Source organism: Ictidomys tridecemlineatus, chromosome 16 (assembly GCF_052094955.1).
Source record: "Ictidomys tridecemlineatus isolate mIctTri1 chromosome 16, mIctTri1.hap1, whole genome shotgun sequence".
NCBI classification, from domain to species: Eukaryota; Metazoa; Chordata; class Mammalia; order Rodentia; family Sciuridae; genus Ictidomys; species Ictidomys tridecemlineatus.
Window position 1 is genome coordinate 6,035,256 of NC_135492.1, and position 20,335 is coordinate 6,055,590.

General features: G+C 51.5%; 2 protein-coding genes across 3 annotated transcripts in view; one reads left to right on the top strand and one right to left on the bottom strand.

The window, feature by feature from the left end:
• Positions 1–20,335, bottom strand: part of LOC144371425 (uncharacterized) — a gene marked incomplete at its 5' end in the record, with an annotated part of 231,955 nt that overhangs the window by 129,789 nt on the left and 81,831 nt on the right. The gene's annotated exons all lie outside the window — the stretch shown is intronic.
• LOC144371458 (uncharacterized) lies at positions 965–20,005 on the top strand. 2 transcript variants are annotated; one of them, XR_013431453.1, is made up of 5 exons: positions 965–1,154; positions 1,391–1,596; positions 2,666–2,780; positions 15,747–15,935; positions 19,552–20,005. XR_013431453.1 is itself a non-coding variant. In XM_078033770.1 (4 exons), exons 1-4 carry the CDS (start codon positions 1,058–1,060, stop codon positions 15,794–15,796), a joined length of 468 nt encoding a protein of 155 aa, XP_077889896.1. In that variant the 5' UTR covers positions 965–1,057; the 3' UTR covers positions 15,797–20,005. The 2 variants fall into 2 exon arrangements, 1 of the variants encoding a protein (XP_077889896.1); XM_078033770.1 differs by having other exon boundaries at positions 15,747–20,005.

Consider the following 20,335-nt stretch of genomic DNA (forward strand, 5'->3'; position numbering starts at 1 on the left):
CAGAGATATGTGGGAATCAGCAGTTTGGGCTCATTCACTGATGAACACAGAGAAATCACCCACTGTGTGAAGACACGTTTCCAGTCACGTTTCATAATTCAGTGAAAAATGGGGTGCAAATGACTGCCATTGTGTCCCTTTTCATGGGGGTCAGCCTAAAACCGCAGGTGCCATGAGTACATATCCTACATGTGAATGCATTCCTGACTCCATGAGGCATAACTGCACGTTGTCTTCTTCAGTGACTATGGTGGACCCCTGGACCAACTTCAACATGGAATGGGCTTGGGGTCTGTTTCCAGAATAGGGACCTGCAAGGTGATTTGACTTGGGAAGGCTGAGGAAAGACTGCTTTCCCCAATTCTGTTTTCTGCCTGCAGTGTAAGGTGTGGGGCTTCAACAGTAGGAGGGGTAAGGCGGGGAGTTGTAGGTAGTCATGGTCCTCTGGGAGAGCCCCTGGGACAATGGATCCCCCCACACCACACCTTCCTGTCCTCCCCCAGGGCCACAGAGATGTGGTCTGCACTCATGGGAAAAGAGAGGTCCACTGCTAATTCAGGGGGACTCAGTGAGAGCTCACAGAGAATGAGGTAGCATTGCATCCCTCACCAGGGGAGGAGGTGTCTCTTGAGCCCTGAGAAGACTGGGCAGGAGAACAGACACTCCTGAAAGGTGCATTCCAAGTTGGAGAGCACGTAGCCAAGGGGAAGAAGAGTGTCAGGCCTGCCCAGAGGAGGGGAGAGCTGGTCAAACCATGGATCTAGCGCTCCTTCGTTGAAGGCTCTTTGCCTATGGCGACCTGTCCTGTCCCTGCCTGTACAGCCACTGTGACTTGTCTGGAGTGGACTGGTGTGTTCAGAGCCAGGGACAGTTCAGGAGTGTAGGGTCAGAGGTTTCCTCTGGAGGCCGTGGTGAAGGCAAGGCCAGGGTTTTGCTGACTCCACACCTGCCTCCCCACAGTGCCTCACCTTCCTTCCTGGGGACCTAGGTAAACTTCTTCACCGAGGCTTCCCATCAGCCTCCAGGCTCTCTGAGTCTGCAGCTGCTGCTGCCGTATATGTATCTCTTCCTGGAGCACCAAGCACACCACCTCCTGGCCCCAACTGAAGATGACATATCAAGCCAGGCAGAGCCTGAGAGCCAGGCGGACTGTGGTGAGTACCTAAGGGTATATGAGGAAAGGTCCGACTGCTGTCCCACTGCAGGGAGTCTGTATGCCTGGTGTTGGGCTGGAAATTAGGATAAGCCTTTGTCCACTCAGGAAGTGACCCCAGTCTGCAAAGAGGTCCTGTGTGGGCTAAGGGCCTGAGTTCTTCCTGGGAGCAGGGGTATTGTCTGTCTGTGCGAAGGTCAGGGCAAGGCAGTCATGTTGGCATCTTTTCTCCTCTAGCTACAAGCTCAGTTCCTGTCACGGCTCCTAAGCCAACCCCAGAGCCAGAGCCTTCTCCCTGGGAAGGGGCAGAGCTGGAGTCCAGGACATCAGGGGTCTCCACTCGGTACTCCCCACGGCCCCAGTACAACAGGCGGGTGAGAGGCAGGTGCCTCATTCACGTCTACCTGGAAAACAAAAGGACAACACAGTATCAGAGCATCCTGGTGAGTCTTCGAGCAGGGGAGTCTCCTGGGAGCCCACACTGGGGAAGACCGAGTCCACAGCAAACACCTTGGACTAGGCCTGTCTTCTTGAACTGGAGCTTCTGGAAGGTCAGGAAGGAGAGCAGAAAGTGAGGAAGAGAGAGGCGGGAGAGCAGCAGCATGCCAGGTCTGGGTGCGAGTGGGCCTGCGTGTTTTGGGGTGTGCAGGTCAGAAGTGCAGGAGTGAGTGCTGGGTTCAGAGGAGGTCAGAGAAATATCGAGGGTGCAGGCCGTTCTCTACTGACCTTGGTATTGAGGAGGAGTATATTGAACCATGGAGGTTGAAGCAGAGGAGTTGGCAGTCATTTTCTTGTGTGTGAGAGGGGATATGTTGCTGGTTGAAGGGAAGTGAGCCATTGTAGAATGATTAGGGTGGGTAGGTGTGGGTCACAGACAACTGGGGGCCTTGGAGGGGCCCATTAGTGTCCTAGTTTGCATGTATATTAATAGAGATTCAGCGGTCTCTGCAGAATTTTCCTGGGTGTGGAGTATCCATCATGAGACTCTGGTGTCCACCTCCAGGGGAGCCATGTTGAACCACTGCACCTGCTGGGTCCGAACCTCCTGATACCCCAGAAAGCACTGACACTCTCGAGCCCAGCAACTTCCATGCCTATCATTAAAGAGTCCTAGTGTGTGTTGTGCCCTGGCTGTCAGGACCAAAGCACCTAGGGTTTGTGCCTGGTCCACACAAAAATGCAGCTGCATCCCAGACCAGAGGAGGGATATGGAAGTCCACTGGACCATTCCTCCCATCTTGATGGTACTAGAGTGTGTCTGTACAAAGCCTTTTTGTCCTTATTCCCTTATCCATGTAGGGCATAGCAGGTTGAAGCAAACTCTTGTACCAAGATTGGACTAGAGGCTCATAGAAAGACCCCACATGATCACATGAAGGCTTCAGGTAGCAGGGTATCAAGATGGTGCCCTTGTGTTGAGTGCTCACTTGTCTCTAATTGTCCTCGAGCACTGTTCTCTGGGTAGCTACTCCCAAATTCCCTCTCTGATGAGCTTTCTCCAACCCTGCTCAGGTGACCTGCCAGGACATGACTCCAGTCATCATCCGCAGGGCCTTAGATGCACACTTGCTCCAGCAGGAGGATCCAGAAAACTATGAGCTTCTGCAAATTGTCTCGAACCATCAGAGTAAGTGGAACCATCAGAGGGTAGGGAGCAGTGAGTCACAGTGGGCTCACAATTACTGGGAGCCAAAACACAGTGTGCGTTGGCCCAATGCCCAGGAAGAGTATGGTGGGACTTGTGCACAAAACAAAGTGTAATGATGGGGCATAAATCTGCAGGTTCTTCATGTTCCCCAGGGGCTGTGGACCTGCCTATCATGTTTTCTTTCCTTGGCCTGAGGAGGCATTGCAAAGCTATTATCCACGAGGGGCCAAGAAGAGAGGCTTCTTTGTCTTGTGTCAAAGAAGACAGACAACCACAGGGTGCCTACTTTGAAAGCCTTTCCTGACCTAGATGAGTACATGAGAAAAGCAGTTCAATGAATAATCATTTCTGGCTTCCAATCTTTCTATTCATTGCAAACTGAGTTCATTTAGGACCAGAGGCCATTTCTAGAGAGAAGTGTGTGGTAGAATAGAACCATCCACAGCTTGTAAACTCTTGAGAGAGAGAGAGAGAGAGAGAGAGAGAGAGAGAGAGAGAGAGAGAGAGAGAGAGAGAGAGAGAGAGAGAAAGAAGAGAGAGAAGAGAGAGAGAAGAGAGAAGAGAGAAGAGTGAAGAGTAGAGAGAAGAGAGGGGAGAGGGGAGAGGGGAGAGAGGAGGAGGAGGAGGAGGAGGAGGAGGAGGAGGAGAAAAATGAAAATAAGTTGAAGGAGGAGACAATGAATAAGAAGGTCAAGATGACTATAAGAAAAAGCATGAGAAGAAGATGAAAAAGAACAAGAAGAAGGAGAAACACAAGCTGAACAAGAAGTATAACAATAAATTGATTAAAAATGTGAATGAGAATTATACTCATGAGGAGGAAATGCAGAAGTGGGGAACTCAAGAGAAATATATTGCTCTGGATGGCACAGCCCTGCTGTGGACATCCTCCACCCACGCTCAACACACCTCCAAACCATACCTCTCAAATTAGTGTAGCCCTGTATGAGTGGATGAATCCACTGGCAAGGTGGAGGCACCCACCATCAAGTGATTCCCCCAAACCCATGTGATCATTGCTGCAGTGGGGAGAAAACCTTCAACACATGAGTCTTTGGGGACCAATCCAGATACAAAGTCTAGCTGTTTCTCATTGGTGGGTCCAACGTGAACTAAGAGGTTCTGAACCACTTTTTGCTAATCTGTAAAATGGGGAGGATAGTTACCCCTGATTCTTAAAATGGCTGACTGAAGTCTGACTTTGAAAAAGCCTCTGAGTCTCCTATTCTTTAATTTCATGACATCCCATGATTTTGGTTGATCTATGCTACTGCAGCTTATTAGACCCATTCAACCTGCCTATCTGGCCATACGTCTACCTCCTCAGGCCTTGTAATTAAACACCCATCCACCCACTCTCCCACTCCTAACACGATCATACACACATACATGCATACACACAGGTACATATATCCACCCATCCTTTTTCCATCCATCCACACATTCTTTCATTCATGTATCCAATCCATTGATACTGATGAGGCCTTCTGCTATGTATCAGGTCATGGGCTGTGATATGTCATGTGATAGGTCATGGGCTCCAACAGAGAGTGCAATAGTACCTTAGTCTATTTTCTGTTGCCATAACAGAATACCTGAAACTAGGTGATTTATAATGAAAATAGGTTTTATGTAACTCAGGGTTCATGAATTTGTAGCCTAACTGTCCAAAGAGTAGTTGAGGTCTCTACTGTGTCCCATGGTATCACAGGGAGTAAGGGCCTAGTGCTGCATATTGAGGAAAGACAAGCTGGCTGGTCCACACATTTTGGCAGGGTCCTTTTGGGAGCTGAAATGGTGTTGGTTCCCCTTTCCATCCCAGTGCCTAGCATATAAGGACCACCATGTACTGACTTGCTTCTGTACTATGAACATCACCTTGAATGTACTTTGAACTTGAACCTATAACCCACAGAATGTGCAAGCAAGATCAAATTTGCATCTTTGGATGACTTTTCTGATCCCTGGTGGCTACTGGGTTAGGAAGAATGGAATTCGAAGCAGGAGGACAATAAGGAGGCTGTTGTATCAGCAGAAATGAGACACGGTGGGCAACTGAATTTGGGTGACAGTATAGGGGCCTGGAGGCAATGGGAGGGACTCACTTGTGAGACTCCTTTTGTTGTGGTGATCAAATAGATGTGGGGGTGAGGGAGGCAGATATATAAAAGATGGCTCCCAGGTTTGGGACCACCGGGGAATTACCTGGAAGACTTGAAATGCCATTCCATGGGGGCTTGAGACAGGGGATGAGAAATTAGGTACCAGTCTAGTGGCTTTGACCTTCCCAGAGAAGCCTGCTTGTCATTTGCCTGTATCATTAGCAAATATTTTTCTTTCTGCAGGGCAGCTCTGTCTTTCTTGGCCACCGAGGTCAATGGCATATTGACAGGTCCCAGTTGCTAATGCACCTTCTTTAAAAGGGCTCATCAGCCTCAGGGCAACCTGGGAAATTTTTACTTCCAACATTCAATATCTCTCTCTCTCTCTCTCTCTCTCTCTCTCTCTCTCTCTCTCTCTCTCTCTCTCTGTCTTTCCTCCCTCCTGTTTCTCTTTTTTCCTCTCCTCGCTTTCTCTTCTCTTTATTGCACATAGACATCCTCACACTCCCACTTACACACTCAAACACATACCCCCCAATGGGGCTTGGGAGGACCCTGATTATATATGTGTAGCAGTTTGTGAGTATACACATGGGAGTGAGGTGTGGAAGGGAAAAAGAGCTTCAAATGAGAAATTTTTAAAAATCTAGATCTCCCCTAGTGGCTCAGGAGTTTGATGCACGAGGATCAGGAGTTCAAAGTCAGCCTCAGCAACTGTGCAAGGCCCCCAAGCAACTCAGTGAGACCCTGTCTCTAAATAAAATACAAAATAGGGATGGGGATGTAGCTCAGGGGTTAAGCATTACTAGTTTCACTCCCAGGTATAAAAAAAACACATACAATCAATAACACAACAACAATAACGAAACAAACCCCAGGTCTCAGACCATATGCTTAGTTAAACAGCAAAAGTAGTCCATAGAAAATTGCTGTCTGTAGCCAATGGGTAACTCAGGCACTCATTCAGCAGATGCTTTCAGGGGCCCTCTCTGTGTCTAGACTGGGTAGGCCAGTCCATAGAGATCCCAGAGAAGCTGGAGAGAGAGACAGCCAGCTCCCTAAACTTCATGCTGTGATCTTAGAGGTCACACCGGAAGCAGTGAGAAGGGAGCCAGCCATTGTCTGCTTGGATGGCAAATTCAGGAAGACTGCACCCAGAGGCACCATTTGAGGTGGGCCTTGACGTAGGAGTAGAAATTTATAATGCTGTAAGAGAGTAAGGGTATCTCAGGGAGTCAGAGATCTGAAAGCCTCAGGAAAAAAATGGTAAGTAGTGCACGGAGACTGAGTGATAGCCAAGAAATAGGAGACAGTACTGGGAGGTGGAGGATGTGGAAGTTGGAGCCCTGGTGACAGATGCATGAGCTTGAATGGTGGACTGCTAATGAGTACAGCTCCCTTGGAGGGCACACTGGCAGCTACCATTAACATTTCAGATGCCCACGCCCTTTGGCCCAACAGTCTCACATGTTGGTGTCTGCCGCAAAGAAGCACTTGGCAAGGGGTACACACAGGAATCAGAGCACTTTGGTAATATAAAAGAAAATGTAGCCAGGCACCCTACTGCACTCCTGTAAGTCCAGGGCCATGGGAGGCTGAGATAGGATTGAAAGTTGGAGGTCAGCCTTGGCAACTTAGCAAGATCCTACATCAAAATTTAAACAGAGAGAGAGAGAGAGAGAGAGAGAGAGAGAGAGAGAGAGAGAGAGAGGAGAAAAGGGCTGGGAGCGTGGCCCAGTGGTAAAGCACCCCTGGGTTCAATCCCTAGTACAGAAAAAAAGAAGAAAATATATAATAATATGAATAGCCACCAATCAGGGACTAGTTAAATAAGATTTTGCTCCATCCCTGCCAAGGAATATCATGAGGCAGTAACAGGAAATGAAGTAGATCTCTTGAGGGAAGAACAAGAGTAAAAAATATTTTTTTTAATTGCAGCACAATGGGCTAGTATATACACACATGTTCCCCAGCTCTGTCAGCGGTGGGTACCTAGAAGCAATGACATCCCAGTACCAGTGACCACATCAAGCATCAGATCTTGGTTTCTAATACCATTCCCCAACAAGTGGGAACCAAGCTCCTTGGAGAAATGTCTGAATCTGGACAGGGGCAGGGAAAGATAAGGCTGGACTATCTTGTGGTGCCAGAGAAGAAGGAAGCATTCAAAAAAGTGGAGGGTGGGACTTGTCAAAAAAACACAGGAGCTAACTCAAGAAAAGTTCCAGTAGCCAAAGCAGGAACAATTTGAGCAGAAAATAGATAATGATAGCACTGGATATTTATTGATTAATTGATTGCCGAACTGGAATTGAATCCAGGGGCACTCTTCCTCTGAGCCACATCCCCAGCCCTTTTTTTATTTTGAGACAGGGTCTGTCTAAGTTGCTGAGGGTCCTGCTCCATTCTGAAGCTAGCCTCAAACCTGTGATTCTCCTGCCTCAGCCTCCCACATCACTGGGATTACAGGTGTGTATCCTGGTTCGCCAGCCTAAAGTATACATCTCTTGATCCATACTGATGTGAATAATTGAATGCATACATAAATAGAGAAGGCTTAGCTTTCCCTTATAGTTAAGGGGAAAAGGGAAATAAAATATCACTGATCAGATGTCACCACAGCAGTAAGTGGTGATCCAGCAACAGGTGCTATCATTAATGGGTGAACATTTGAAGAAAAATGGGGATCAATTAGTCTCAAAGTATTTTCCCCAAGATATTTATTAATTCAAAAGGAAAATATAGTAACTTTATAGTGGATAAACCCTTTAGACATCAACTTAACTAAGTGATCAAGGTCAACACCACCAGTCATCAGACATGTTGATGTGGTGAGCCTCTTGATATTGTGAGCTGAGAATGAGCCAGCACCATTTCTGTGGCATTGACAAAACTACAGAACCTCCCTCTGATCTTGAGAAAACACAAGGAAACCCACAGTTCTACAAAAAAACCTGTTCCTCAGTGCTGTCAAGGTCATGAAAGATGAGTATTGACTGAGGGACTGTCACCAATTGATCAGGGTCACAAAAGAGAAATAACAACTAAATGCAGTGTGAGATCCAGGATAGGGTGATGGAATCAGGAAAGGATCTTAGTAGAAAAATGGGAAATTCCAATAAGAGCTGTTTTGCTTTGTTTTTAGGTACTGGGGATCTAACTCAGGAGTGCTTTCCCATTGAGCTACATCCCCAGCCCTTTTGTATTTTTATTTTATTTTTTTTTTAATCTTGAGACTGGGTCTCATTAAGTTGCTTAGGGTCTTGTTAATTTGCTTAGGCTGGCCTCCAATTCCCTATCCTTCTGTCTCAGCCTCCTGAGCTGCTGGGATTACAGATGTGCACCACTGTACCCAGCTTCCAATATGATGTGAAGTTCAGATGATAGTACTGAACTAATGATAAGTTCTCAGGCTTGATCATTGTACTAGGGTTATGTAAGATCTGAATATTAGGGAAGGCTAGGTGAGGGGTGTACTGAAGCCATCTGTTCTATTTTTCACAACTTTTCTGTAAATCTAAAATTAGCTCAACATAAAAGGTTTAAAAAGTTGCCACATCGAAAATTTAGGGCAGATGCCTGGAAGGCCTCATGGGAAATTTCACTGCTCTGCCTGTCTTTGGATTTGATATTGGGAGACCTCTCCTCAGAGCATTAATGCACCCACAAAGATTTATTCCGTCATTCTGGCCTATGGTTGCCCAAATGGCTTATATCTTTAGGCCAGACAGTCCCCCTTCCTCCTCTGCAGTATGGAGCCCTAAGCCTCCCACACCACCTTGGGATTCTCAGCCTGGCTGGCGGAGGCTGCAGGGTAAGGCTGTAGCAGTCTGGGGAAGGCTTGGCAGGTGAGTGAGAAGGTAGTCCAGAGGGAGAGAGGCTCAGACACTGGTTAGTTGAAGACTGGGGCTTACAGAGGTTAGGGGAAAAGGGAGGGGGGCTCTCCTTCTCAAGGGTTTCTTTCATGTTGAAATCAGCCAGCGGGAATGCTGGCACCCAGAAGCCCAGCTGGGGGAAATGTGAGAGTCCCCTTCTCTCCTCTCATGTCACAGTGCCATCTGCGGCTCCCAGCTGGCCATCGAGGATGCATTAGAATTGTCAGTGTGCACCGGGTGCCGGGGAGGTTCCCATCAAGACCTTGACCCACTCAGGGAAGGGAGAGTTAAAGAAGCAAGTTCTAGACTCTCCTGGTGCTGGAGGGGAGGGTGGACTGGGCACCCTGTGGGCTTTAGGATCAGGGGTTGGGCAATTGGCAAGAATCCAAAAGAAGGCTCTGGTCCCACCCCTCTCCAATGCCCTGAGTAGCCTGCTTCTCACTGGCTCTGAAGGTGCAGACCCTGCTGACATACCTCTAGGGACAAGGAGCTCAGTCTGTCCTGGGAGAGCGTAGGGTCATGGCATTGGCCCCACCTGTGGATTCAGTTTTCATTCTCAGCCAGGAAATCTGGGACATTTGACAGGGCAGGCTGTGGCCCCACCTTTCTTGGGACACTCTCAGCCCAGGAGTGAAAGCTAGCTGTACACAGATTGTTCTGGGTGGCCCTGACAGCCCCCTCCCAACCCCGGATTCTGGGTTGCTCTCTGCTGGCCTACAAGGTTATTTTCAAATGTGCTGCCCCAGGAGGGAGGTGGGTGAGGCCAACATCTGGACCAAGGGGCCATCGTTGGCCCCCACAGCTGGAGCTATCAGCAGCCAATGTTTTCCCAGACATTATTTGCCTTTGTAAGTTCCTGGCCCCCAACATACCCCCCCGGGAGAGGGTCCTGAGCCTCCTCCCCACGACTGGGCAGGGAGAGACCCGAGAGCGCCCTGACTGGCTGAAGTTCAGATCCTCCCAGCAGCTTCTGCTGCCTGAAAGAAGGAAGGCCTAGCCAGCTAGGCTGTCCCTGCAGTGGTGTGGGCATGAGCAGGACAAGGCCATGGAGAAAGTGTGAGGGGACCCTGGACACAGTGTGATGCAGAGAGAAGGGGCAGACCTCTGGAATGTTCCAGAACCTAGCTGGCTGACCTTGTATCTGTTCCTCTGTATCTTGTGCCACTGAATGGAAAGAGTTCCTTGCCACCTGATTGGAAATAGTCTCTGTTTCAGTCAGCTTTCTTGCTGCACTATTGAAGGACCCAACCAGAACAGTTGTAGAGGGGAAAAGTTGACTTGAGGGCTCATGTTTTTAGAGGTCTCAGTGCATAGACAGCAGGCTCTATTCCTAAAGGCTCGAGGTGAGCTGAACATCATGGCGGAAGAGTGTGGTGGAGGAAAGGGGCTCACATGATGATCAGAAAGCAGAGGGAGACTCCACTTGCCAGATACAAACATATATCCCAAAGAATTGGGCCATGACCCTCCCCAGCCACACCCACCACTTCAGTGACCACTCAGTGAATCACTATGAGGGGATTAACTCACTGATGGGTTAAGACTCTCACATCCCCATCATTTGTCCTCCAAACCCTCTTGCATTGTCTCACAGCTGAGCTTGTGGGGGGCACCTCATATCCAAACCAGAACAGCACCCTACCACACCTATCCTCTCCCGTGCCTGTTTGCCCTTTGTAGCATGTATTCCAGCATGCACCCCTCTGCTAGAGCACGACCCCCAGGAGGGCAGAAGGGGCCCTTACTTTACTGTCACTGCTCCCTGGCCTCCAGAGCAAGCTTCCACAGCTCTTTCCTAGCTTGCCACTCTCATTCCATCTGCTTCAAGTGACATTGTGGATGGGGGTCACAGAAGGAGAGACAATGTTCTGTGGTGGCAGGCTCTGGCCAGAGGAGTCTTCTCCTTGAGCAAAGTGAGTCCAAGGTGGGCACTATGGTGGGAAAGACTGGACCACAGCCCATGGGGAGGGATCCAGGCCTGAGATGGCTGCCAGGACACCAACCCATAAGACGACTGCTCCAATTCAGTCTCAGCATGGGCTCTGAGACACCTCCAGGAATCCCCAGCACCAAGCTTGGGGACCTGGCTTGGAAAGGGGACTCCAATAATATTTGCTGATTAGAGGCAATTCATTCTTAATTGTTCTGTGCCCACCTTGGCATTTTTCTGTTTGGGACTTTTGGAAGTTCCTCTTGAGATGTCCTTACACCTTCCAACATGGGCATTGCCATTTCCCACAGGGCAACTATGCTTTCTTCATCCTTCCATTATGGCTTCATGATAATAGAGTACACATTCACATGAGGAACCAGATTCAGAGATGTTCAGTAACTTACCTAAGGTCACACAGCCTCAAAGTTATAGAACCAAGATTTGAGCACAGGTCCAAGGTTTTCTCTTTACTTTGCTGCCTTCTGTAAAAGATGTTCCAAGTTCTCATTTGATTTCCCAGGACACTCGGGTCCCACAATCCATTGTATCTGTACATTCTTGCTATATCATTGCATCCTCAACCCCAACCTGGTTGATGAGCACAGCAGAAGACATGAGCCCGATTTCACAGATCAGAGAGGAGCCTGTAGCCACCCAGACAGTAAATGGCAGCACTGGAACTAAGCTCAGGTGAGCCTCATGTCGGAGCATTGCCCTTAACCTTCTACCAGGCTAGGACTAAGCTTTCAGGTCTCATTGGCTGGCCCAGGGCTCCTGACCTCCAGCCTGCATTAACACACTGTGCTCGAAGTTTTCCAGGGTCCTCACCCTAGTCAGAGCCTGCTCCTTTTACCCCATCCACAGGGTCATTTCAGAGAACCCTGTTGGCCCTCCAGTGAAGAGACAAAGGGTGTTCAGGCTGCCAGGGCACAGGCCAACAAGGTGAACCTTAGGGTACTACGGAGCACCTACAAAATCCTCAGACTCAAGGCAGCAGCATCTTGACTTTTGCTGAAAGCCAAGCATCAGTCCAAAGAATATTTACTGCATCTCTGCAATATGCCTGATATTTCATGAAATCATTTTTCTTATTTTGTGGAATTGGGGATCAAACCTACAGTTGCCTTTATCACTGAGTCTTGTAACCCTGGCCTTTTTTATTTTTATTTTTATTTTTTTTATTTTGAGGATCTCACTAAGTTGCCCAAGCTGACCTGAAGTTTTTTATCCTCCTATCTCAGCCTCCTGATTCACTGGGGTTACCAGGAATGTGCTTTTTTGAATCTGAAATACATTTTTGAAAAAGCATGAATTAGTCCAGTGCTTGCTATGTGGGATATAGTCACTGCACAAAATCCATGTGAATCTTTACAGTCTTGAAAGAGGGACTACAGATATCACCCCCATTTTGCAGATAGGTAGAGTGAGGGTCAGAAGAGCCAAGCCACATGTCCAGGATCTCCAAGGTAGCAAGTGGCAGGGCAGGGAATAGAACCCAGTCGTTCCCAACTAGAAAGTCTATGTCCTTCATGCCTATAATCCCAGCAGCTTTGGAGGCTGAGGCAGGAGGATTGCAAGTTCAAAGCCAGCCTCAGCAATTTAGCAAGATGCTAAGAAACTCAGTAAGACCCTATCTCTAAATAAAATATAAGAAGAGCTGGGGATGTGGCTCAGTGGCTTAGTGCCCCTGAGTCCAATCCCCAGTACAAAAAAAAGTCTCTGTTCTTAAGCCATGTGTTGCCTGTCCTTTCCTATGAGTGGGGTGCACTGCCCTTCAGCCTCACCTCCACAGACATGCTTTTGGAAGCACATCCTACTGTCCCATGTCTGGACATCCTCACTTGACAAGTGGGAGGAGCCCTGGGGAGGCTCCTAAGCAGGCCATGGGCTGTGGGGGTGGACCCAGGATGCCCACCCTTGTCAAACAAAGTTCAACCAACAGGTCCCACTCACTTTACCCCAAGGAAACTGCAGTGTGAATAGAAAGGAGTCCCCTTCATGATGGTCCCTCAGGGCTCCCAGGGCTGCCTGGTGGCGCCTAGGTGGGGGCTGGGGGGATGTCCCTCCCTCTGGGTATTTGGGAGCCTCCAGAGGATGATGATCTGGAACTGGAGCCACTGGCCCTTCCCTGTACCTGATGAGCAGGGAGTGTGTGGATTTCATCATCCCGCACACCATTGCCATCTAGAAGTTGGCAGCCTTCTGGGTGGGGAGGGGAGGGGAGGGAATTTACTAATTTCCTAATGGTGTGGTGGCATCCTTTAACTCTTGAATGAAGACCAGGGACCTGATTCACTCTTGGAGGCCCGAGGATAGAGGCGCCATGCACTCCGTGGGACTCTCCCTCCCTCCACCCTCCTGCTGCAGAGGTCTAGCCCTTGGCCAGGGTTCCCCCCCACTTCTGGGGGTTCCAGGATGATGGGAGCCCAGCTGTCCACCTTCCCCACGACTCCACTCTTCCTCATCCCATGGTCATGTTCAGGGAGCAAGAGATGGACATGTTGGTGTGACGGGGGACCAAGGAAGAGGTGCAGGCAGCCTCACGCCATGAGGGCAGGGAACCCGGAGGGCTTCCTGGAGGGGGCGGCTAGGGGTCCTTGCTAAGGGGCGAGTTGGGGGCGAGGAACAGCCTGGACAAAGGCCGAGAGGTGGGGCCACGAGCGGATGTGGGGGACTGGGCTGGTGGAGAGGAAGGGGAGGGACGGGCGGATGCTTCTAGAACAGGCCTCCGGAGTGGCAGCCCCTGTCCTCTCCACCCGCGTCCACTGATAAGGCCTGGACAAGGGAAACTGGGTGAGGAGGGGCGCCCGAGGCTCACTCATTGCCCAGGGCACTGGCAGGGAAGCCAGCTAGGAGGGCAGAACAGCAGGGTCACCTGAGCACTGTCCTGGCTGACAAAGGCAGGCTGGGGCCAGGAGGGGCTGGAGCGGGTGTCATTCTCCAACAAAGCAGCCCATGGCCTGCTCCACTAGCGCTCAGGGGACACAGGACAGCTGTGCACACACTGTACAGGGAGTGGAGCACCCTGATGTGGGGTCCCAGAGGTGGGGAGGCCACCGTGACTGTGTGCGCGACGCCCTGTGGGTTTGGCAGGTGGTAGACGGCCACCTGGAGGGGAGTGTGGGACACGGGTCAGAACGAGGGTCTGTTCCCTGCACATAAGTGTGCACGTACATAAGAATGAACGTGTGTGTGTGTGTGGGGGGGTGTGCCTGCATCATGGGGATGGTGGTGCACACGATCTGCGCATGTGCAGGAGGACCGCCCCCTGACAGCCCCTCCTGCGCGCGTGGGGTGATGCTCCTGCAGGTGTGGGACATCCACGCTCGTGAGCGTGCGCTGGCCCACACGCATGTGTGTGTATGTGTGTGTGTGTGTGTGTGTGTGTGTGTGTGTTTGTGTGTGTGTGTGTGTGTGTGTGTGTGCGTGTGCTGCACTAGAGTCCCCAGGGCGCTGTCCCCGTCGGTGCCCAGAGAGTCCCCGGGCCCAGCCCCTTCGCCCCTCGCCTTGGAGAGGGCGAAGCGGTGGCCCCAGGTCCTCCCTAGAATATTCTCCGTGGACATCCATCCCACTCCGCTAAACCCCCACCCCGGCTGCTCTCAGCTCCAGGGGTGCAGGTGACGGTGGGGGCAGGTGGCAGTGGGGCGGGCACGAGGCAGGGTCTGTGTGCGTCCCTGAGCCCATAGCCTGGCGGGAAAACTGAGGAGACCTGGATCTCTGGTCTCTACTGGCCAGATCCCCTGCCTGCCCTCCCAGAACAGTCCCACAGAGCCACCAGAGCCCCGCCAGGGGGAACCCTGACCTAGGAGTCGGGGCACCCCAGGCCCGTGGCCCTGGCCCCTGCCCGCTCCATCCCACCTCGACCTCCTTCTTGGTGAAGGGGACACCGAGCGGCAGCTGTTGGGCAACGGAGGAGCCTGAGCCCTCCAGGTTGAGCAGAGATGGAGGGGAACTGGTGTGGCTCCTCTCTCCTCCTGTCTCTGGGTCTCTCCAGCCAGTCACGCCCCCCTCCTTCTCACACACTTTTTAAAATGTCAATAGACTGTCACTCACTTTTCTTGTTATACTGCTTAAAATGAGTGTTTTCTTTAGTCGATGGCAGGAGATGACGCTGGAGTAAAGGGCGTGGCTTTGTTACTGTAGAGAGGACCTGGACTGTGGAGAGCTCATCAACTTTTATAGGAACTATCTTATTTATAAGAATTTTCCTAATGTCATGAATGTGCCACGCCTGGCTTCTTTGTGCCCACTCTGGTGAGAAGGGGGACTGAGCATGGCCCAAGTGGGGTTGTCTTTATCCCGAAGCCCAGAATCCTAGAGGAAGTGACCTTCGCCAGTGTAATGCAACAGTTTCTAATTGCACAATGCTGGTGGTGGGGAGCTCACTCCTGACCAAGATGGCCCACCTCAGGTACAGTCTCCAACCCCTTTCCTACCCTCATGGGCCCTGATTCTGTTCTCTGGAGGGAGGGAGGAAATCTCTCCAGAGTCCAACTTAGGGTCCTCCTAGAGATCCTTTCCTGCTCTGAAATAGCCCCCTAGTCTTTTGAATCTCTCTCCATCCCTTCACCATCTTACAGAGTCTCCAAAATATATCCAGAATTCTCTCCCCCAAGATCAAGAAGCCACTTGAAACTTATGTTAGTTAACAAGACCAGTATCTAAGGTCACTTCTGAAATGTCTTCATTCTGGTCACACTTATAAGAATCTCATGTTCAAATGAACGTTGGAAGTGCTGGGTTAAAGAAATATTAGAAACTTCATTTGCAGAAGGACTTATCAGGGCCTCATATGACTCATGTACCTGGGACTCTCCAAACCAGGTACAGGAGGTTGAATTTGAGTGGGTCTGGACTTGTCAGAAATTCATGCTAGAAGGGACAGGTAAACTGCTCTAGAGGCAGACCTGGGTTAAAATTCAAGCTCTGTCATGTAGTACCTTCGGGACCTGGAAATGCCTTTACCACTCTGACCTTCAGACTCTTCATCTGTAATGTGAAAGAGCTTTATCTCTGTGCCTTGCTTGTTCTACAGGTGGAGCACAAGGGAAAGAAGTCAATCAGCTCTCAAACTGCCTCATCTGATGCAGCTGTCCCCAGGCACATCCTGGCTCAGGCCAGCCTCAACTCCCCACACAGACTCAAATGGACCAAGCCCACTGCTGCCTCATGTCCTTTGCACATGCTAAAAATCCACTTTCCAGCTACATCCACATGATGTGTGGTAGGTGCTCAACAAACAATGCTTAAACTGCTGTGAGATGAAGGCCCTTGATGTCTTCCCCTCCCAGCCACCATCCTGCTCATGCCCATAGTCTGATGAGGCCTGAAATCTTTCCTGTCCTACTCTGAGGCTAGAGCAAGCAGTGCCTCCCACCCATGCACCTGAAAATCACCATGAAGGCAATTTCCAGGAGCTCTTTGGCAGGGAGGATGTCAGCTGGGAGCCACCAGGTCTATGCCCAGACAGTGCTTGAGGTCCCTGGTCCCTGCTCTGAGTCATCTCTACAAAGGGCAGGCAGTGTGTTTGGAGCAGACAATGGTGTCCCCTCTGCTGGCTGCCTGTGCTGGCCCCTAATGTAATCAATCTCGGACAATTGGCCACAGGCTTGTTTCCTTAAAATAAGGTCACCTCTAAGGATCTCTGACAGGATGTGGCCCTGCCTCCTCAGCTCAGATAAGTGAATATTCTCTTAAGCCAACAGGCTGCAGGGGGCTCTGTTCTCCCCCAGGCTGAGTGGGCCTCTCAGGACTAGGTGAGGCAGCCCCCGAGGAGGGACACTGTGTCACCAGAAAGTTCCACTCACCCGAGTATCCGCCTGCCATAGGTGGATCCTACTTCTGATGTTCTTCTCCCACTGACTGCATCTTTGTTTTGAGGGGTCTGGGGTGAAAACCAAGTGGCCCTTGTTTAAAACCCTACTGGGCCTCTTTTGAGCTGTGTGATCATGGGTAAGTTAATTAATCTCTCTGTGCCTCAGTTTCTTTCTTAAATGGAGGTACTGGTGTGTCTCATGGGGGTTTTTATGCAGAACAGTTCCTAGCACATAGTAGGTGCTGCATCAACATGGCTGTAATGACTATTAAGGCCATTTGGGGATGTTGTGGGTGGAGTGGGGTGGAGAACTTCAGGGAGGATCAGTGTAAACTCTTCTTTGTTCATTCTTTTTTTTGTGGGGGGTACAGGGGATTGAACCCAGGAGCCCTCAACCATAGAGCCCCATCTCCAGCCTTGGTTTGTGTTTTATTTAGAGACAGGGTCTCACTGAGCTGCTTCACACTTTGCTGTTGCTGAGGCTGGCTTTGAATTCACCATCCTCCTGCCTCAGCCTCCTGAGCTGCTAGAATGACAGGTGTGCAACTGTACCTGGCCGATCTGTCCATTCTCATGTGAGCAGAAAGGTTTGCTCCAGGGAACCAATGTTCATGTGGGTGGCAATCAGCTGTGTGTCCCCTGGAGAGAGTTTAAGGGGGCTGGACTCCCAGTCTGCCAAGTCCTTACCACGTGGCCTAGACTCTGGAGTCTCCCTGGAGTCTCTTCCTCATCTGTAGGTGCACAGGATCCCATGCCTCCACCTCAGGGGATCACCAGGATGAGGCTCGTGTACAGTAATGTGGCTGGATCCCAGCTGACAGGGTCTGAAGATCTCGGCACTGCCTGAGTCAGCCTCCATGGTCCCTGTATGCATCCACCCACCCATCTGTCCATCCATCCACCCATCCATCCATTCTAACTGCCTGGGACCCCTGGGTACTGTGCAGGACCCAGGAGGTCAGTGAGAAGAGAAGTAAAGTCTGACGGTCTGGTGGGGGAGAAGTGGACATGAGCTTCTCCAGGTCATCGTGATAATTTCTCCCTTATCAGGGAGCTGAGGCCTAATGGAGCACGAGGGCAGACAGGACAGGGAGGGCTTCCCCAGGAAGTGGCACTCTCCCCAGAATCCAAAGGATGAACCAGCTGTAAGGGAGTGAACAGGAGGAGGGAAGCGCACAAGGCAGCCACTGGGAGTAGCATGTGCAAGGGTCCTGTGGTGACCAGAAGCCTGCTGAGTGGGCCCTCGGAGGAAGAAGTTCCACCATGGGTGGTGGATGGTGATGGAGAGAGAGTGGGTACCAGGGACTGGTAGGAGATGGTCTTGTGATTACAAGAGAATTTTGGCCTTTATTCTGAGATTCTAGAAGCTGTGGAAGGATGAGAAAGGTCAGACCCCAGTTTTTGAGATCTCCCCCCACTAGCCCAGACCTGGGGTGAACAGTGGCCTCAGGGTGGGGGGCACACACAGTCTATCTTTCCAGGTCAAACTGCCTGCCAGGGCACCCCCAGGATATGGCTGCAGCCCCAAGAGCCCACTGGGAGGCAGGGAGCCCAGATGCCCCCAGGCCCGTGGGCCTAATTCCCCAGGGGTATGCAAATGTATGCAAATCACCTCCAGGAGCAGGGATAGCAGAGCATTAGCATCCCCCAGTTGGAGGCCTCATGCAAATGCCTGGGGCCTGCTAAGCTGGGAACTTCCATGGAAGCCTGGAGGCTAGCCTCTGCCTTTGTTCTGGGCCCCTGAGTCCTGGGCCAGGCCCCTGTGGGAAGTGGACTGTGTGTGGGAACTAGGGTGCATGGAGGGTCCTGGCTGCAGGTGTCCAGGCTACATAGGGTCCCCAGGATAGGAGGACCCTGTCCCCAAGGTGACGGGGACCCTACCCAGTTCTGGCCTCCACCTCTGACCCTGGCACCCCTTCCTTCCCCCACATGCGGCCTCCCCTGTCCCTTCCCCTCCGTCCAGGCTCCCCTGGTGGCCTTGGCCTTTCCCTCCCGACATTATTCCAGAGGCCATCTCCTGCCCTCCCTGCCCGTCCTGTGTCCTCTTGGTCCTTGGTCCTAGCTCTGTGCTCTTGGGCCTCTGGGTCTGGGCTCCGCCGTCCCTTCTCCTGAGCCCTGGGCCCCAACTTTCTTCTCTGTCCCTTGTTCTCTGCTTCCAGGGCCCTCGTGCTGCCTGTCCCTTACCACGTCATCCTCCCTGGTGACAGTCCAGGGTCTCCGTGTCCCCTGCTCCCGTGAGCATAGGGGCTGCTTGGCTCGGGGACTGGTGGACCCCCCCTCTGCCCCCTGCCTCTTTGTGGGCCCCGGGCACCCACCTGCCCAGCCATCCCTGCTGGCGTGGGGGGTCTGTCCAGGGGTGGGGCAGGGGGACCGGCCTGTCCCCTCTGGGCAGGGACGTGCCTTGCAGCAGGACTTCCTGGCCAGGTGGTGTCCTCACCCCTGTGAGGTGGGTCCTCACTGGTGTCGGAGTCTGGGGCTTGTGGGCGGCGTGGGGCTGAGATGGGCCGCTGTGTTGTCTCGGTGACTGTCTTTGCCCTCAGGATCCTTCCTGTCACCTCTCCTGTGTCTCCAGGGAGACAGACGGGAAACCACACTGTTCCTGCCCCAGGTGGGAGTGAGGATGGGTGACGCACACGGGGCAGGAGGTCCCCAGGAGCTCAGGTGGAAGGCTTGGTCCCTGGGGCACAGTGTTCAGAGGTGGCTTTGGGGAAGGGACAGGACATGAGGTTGCTGACCTTGATGGAGCCTGGTGAGCTAATGGCTGCTGGGCACGTGCCCTGAAAAGGTCCGTCCCGGTGGTCTCTCCGGCCACCCACCAGGGGCCCTAGGCTGGCCGCTGCCCCTCGCCACAGCCCTCTGCATGGCCTCCCTGGCCTTTGGCTGAAGTGGAGTAGCCAGCCTCCAACTGGGAGCCAGAATGGATCTCCCCCTGTGTGGAGTCGGCCTCTGCTCCCTGGTCTCTGTTGTGGGGGTGGTTCCCAGCAGCACGCAGTAGGTGCTCAGTAAACCACTTCTTTCCTCCCAGACCAGCCGCGTGGCTCAGACAGGGCTGGCCGGCACTTCTCCATGCCTCACCCTCCTCATCTGGAATAAGGTCAGCACAGAGCACCCCCTGAGGCCTCTCGGTCAAGCTGGAATGGACTGGGGTCCCTGGGGTAGCTGCCAGTCAGTGGTGACTCCACAGTGCCGCGAAGCAGCCACCGAAGATCACCATGAGGGCAGGCTTGAGGTCTGGGGTTAGGGATAGGGGTGTGCCTGACCTCTCCAACCCTTCTGGAGCCCCCAGACCCTTTATGGTGTTGCAGTAATTCACTTGCAGGTCAGCATGAGAAAAGAAAGAAAAAGAAGAAGCAGAGCAAGCAAAGCAGCAGCAGAAAAAAAGTCCTTTATTGTGTACAAGCAATCTTTTTATAGTATTGTGAACAAAGAAGGCAGCCTTCCAACATCAATAAATCAGGTCTTTCAGCTAATTAAACATAGCACACAGAAGTTTTACTTTCTAATCAGAAGTGACCCGCTTCTCATGGCTAATCTACTCTCAGCCTGGAGTATGCTGAGCTCTGCTCTTTGTTTAGAACAGATAAAAAATTTTTCTCAGTGCCCTCCAAGCCCACTTAGCAGAACATCCCATTTGCAGGAAAGTTCTCCCAAGGTCAGCAGACACCTCACTTTCAAGCATGTCTGTTGTTACCTATCTAAACCTTGAAGGAGCCTCTCATTTGCGAGCAAGCCCTCCCAAGGACAGCAGACACCTTGTTTTCAAGCATGTCTGCTGTTGCCTTTCTATATCTTGACAGAATATCCTGTTT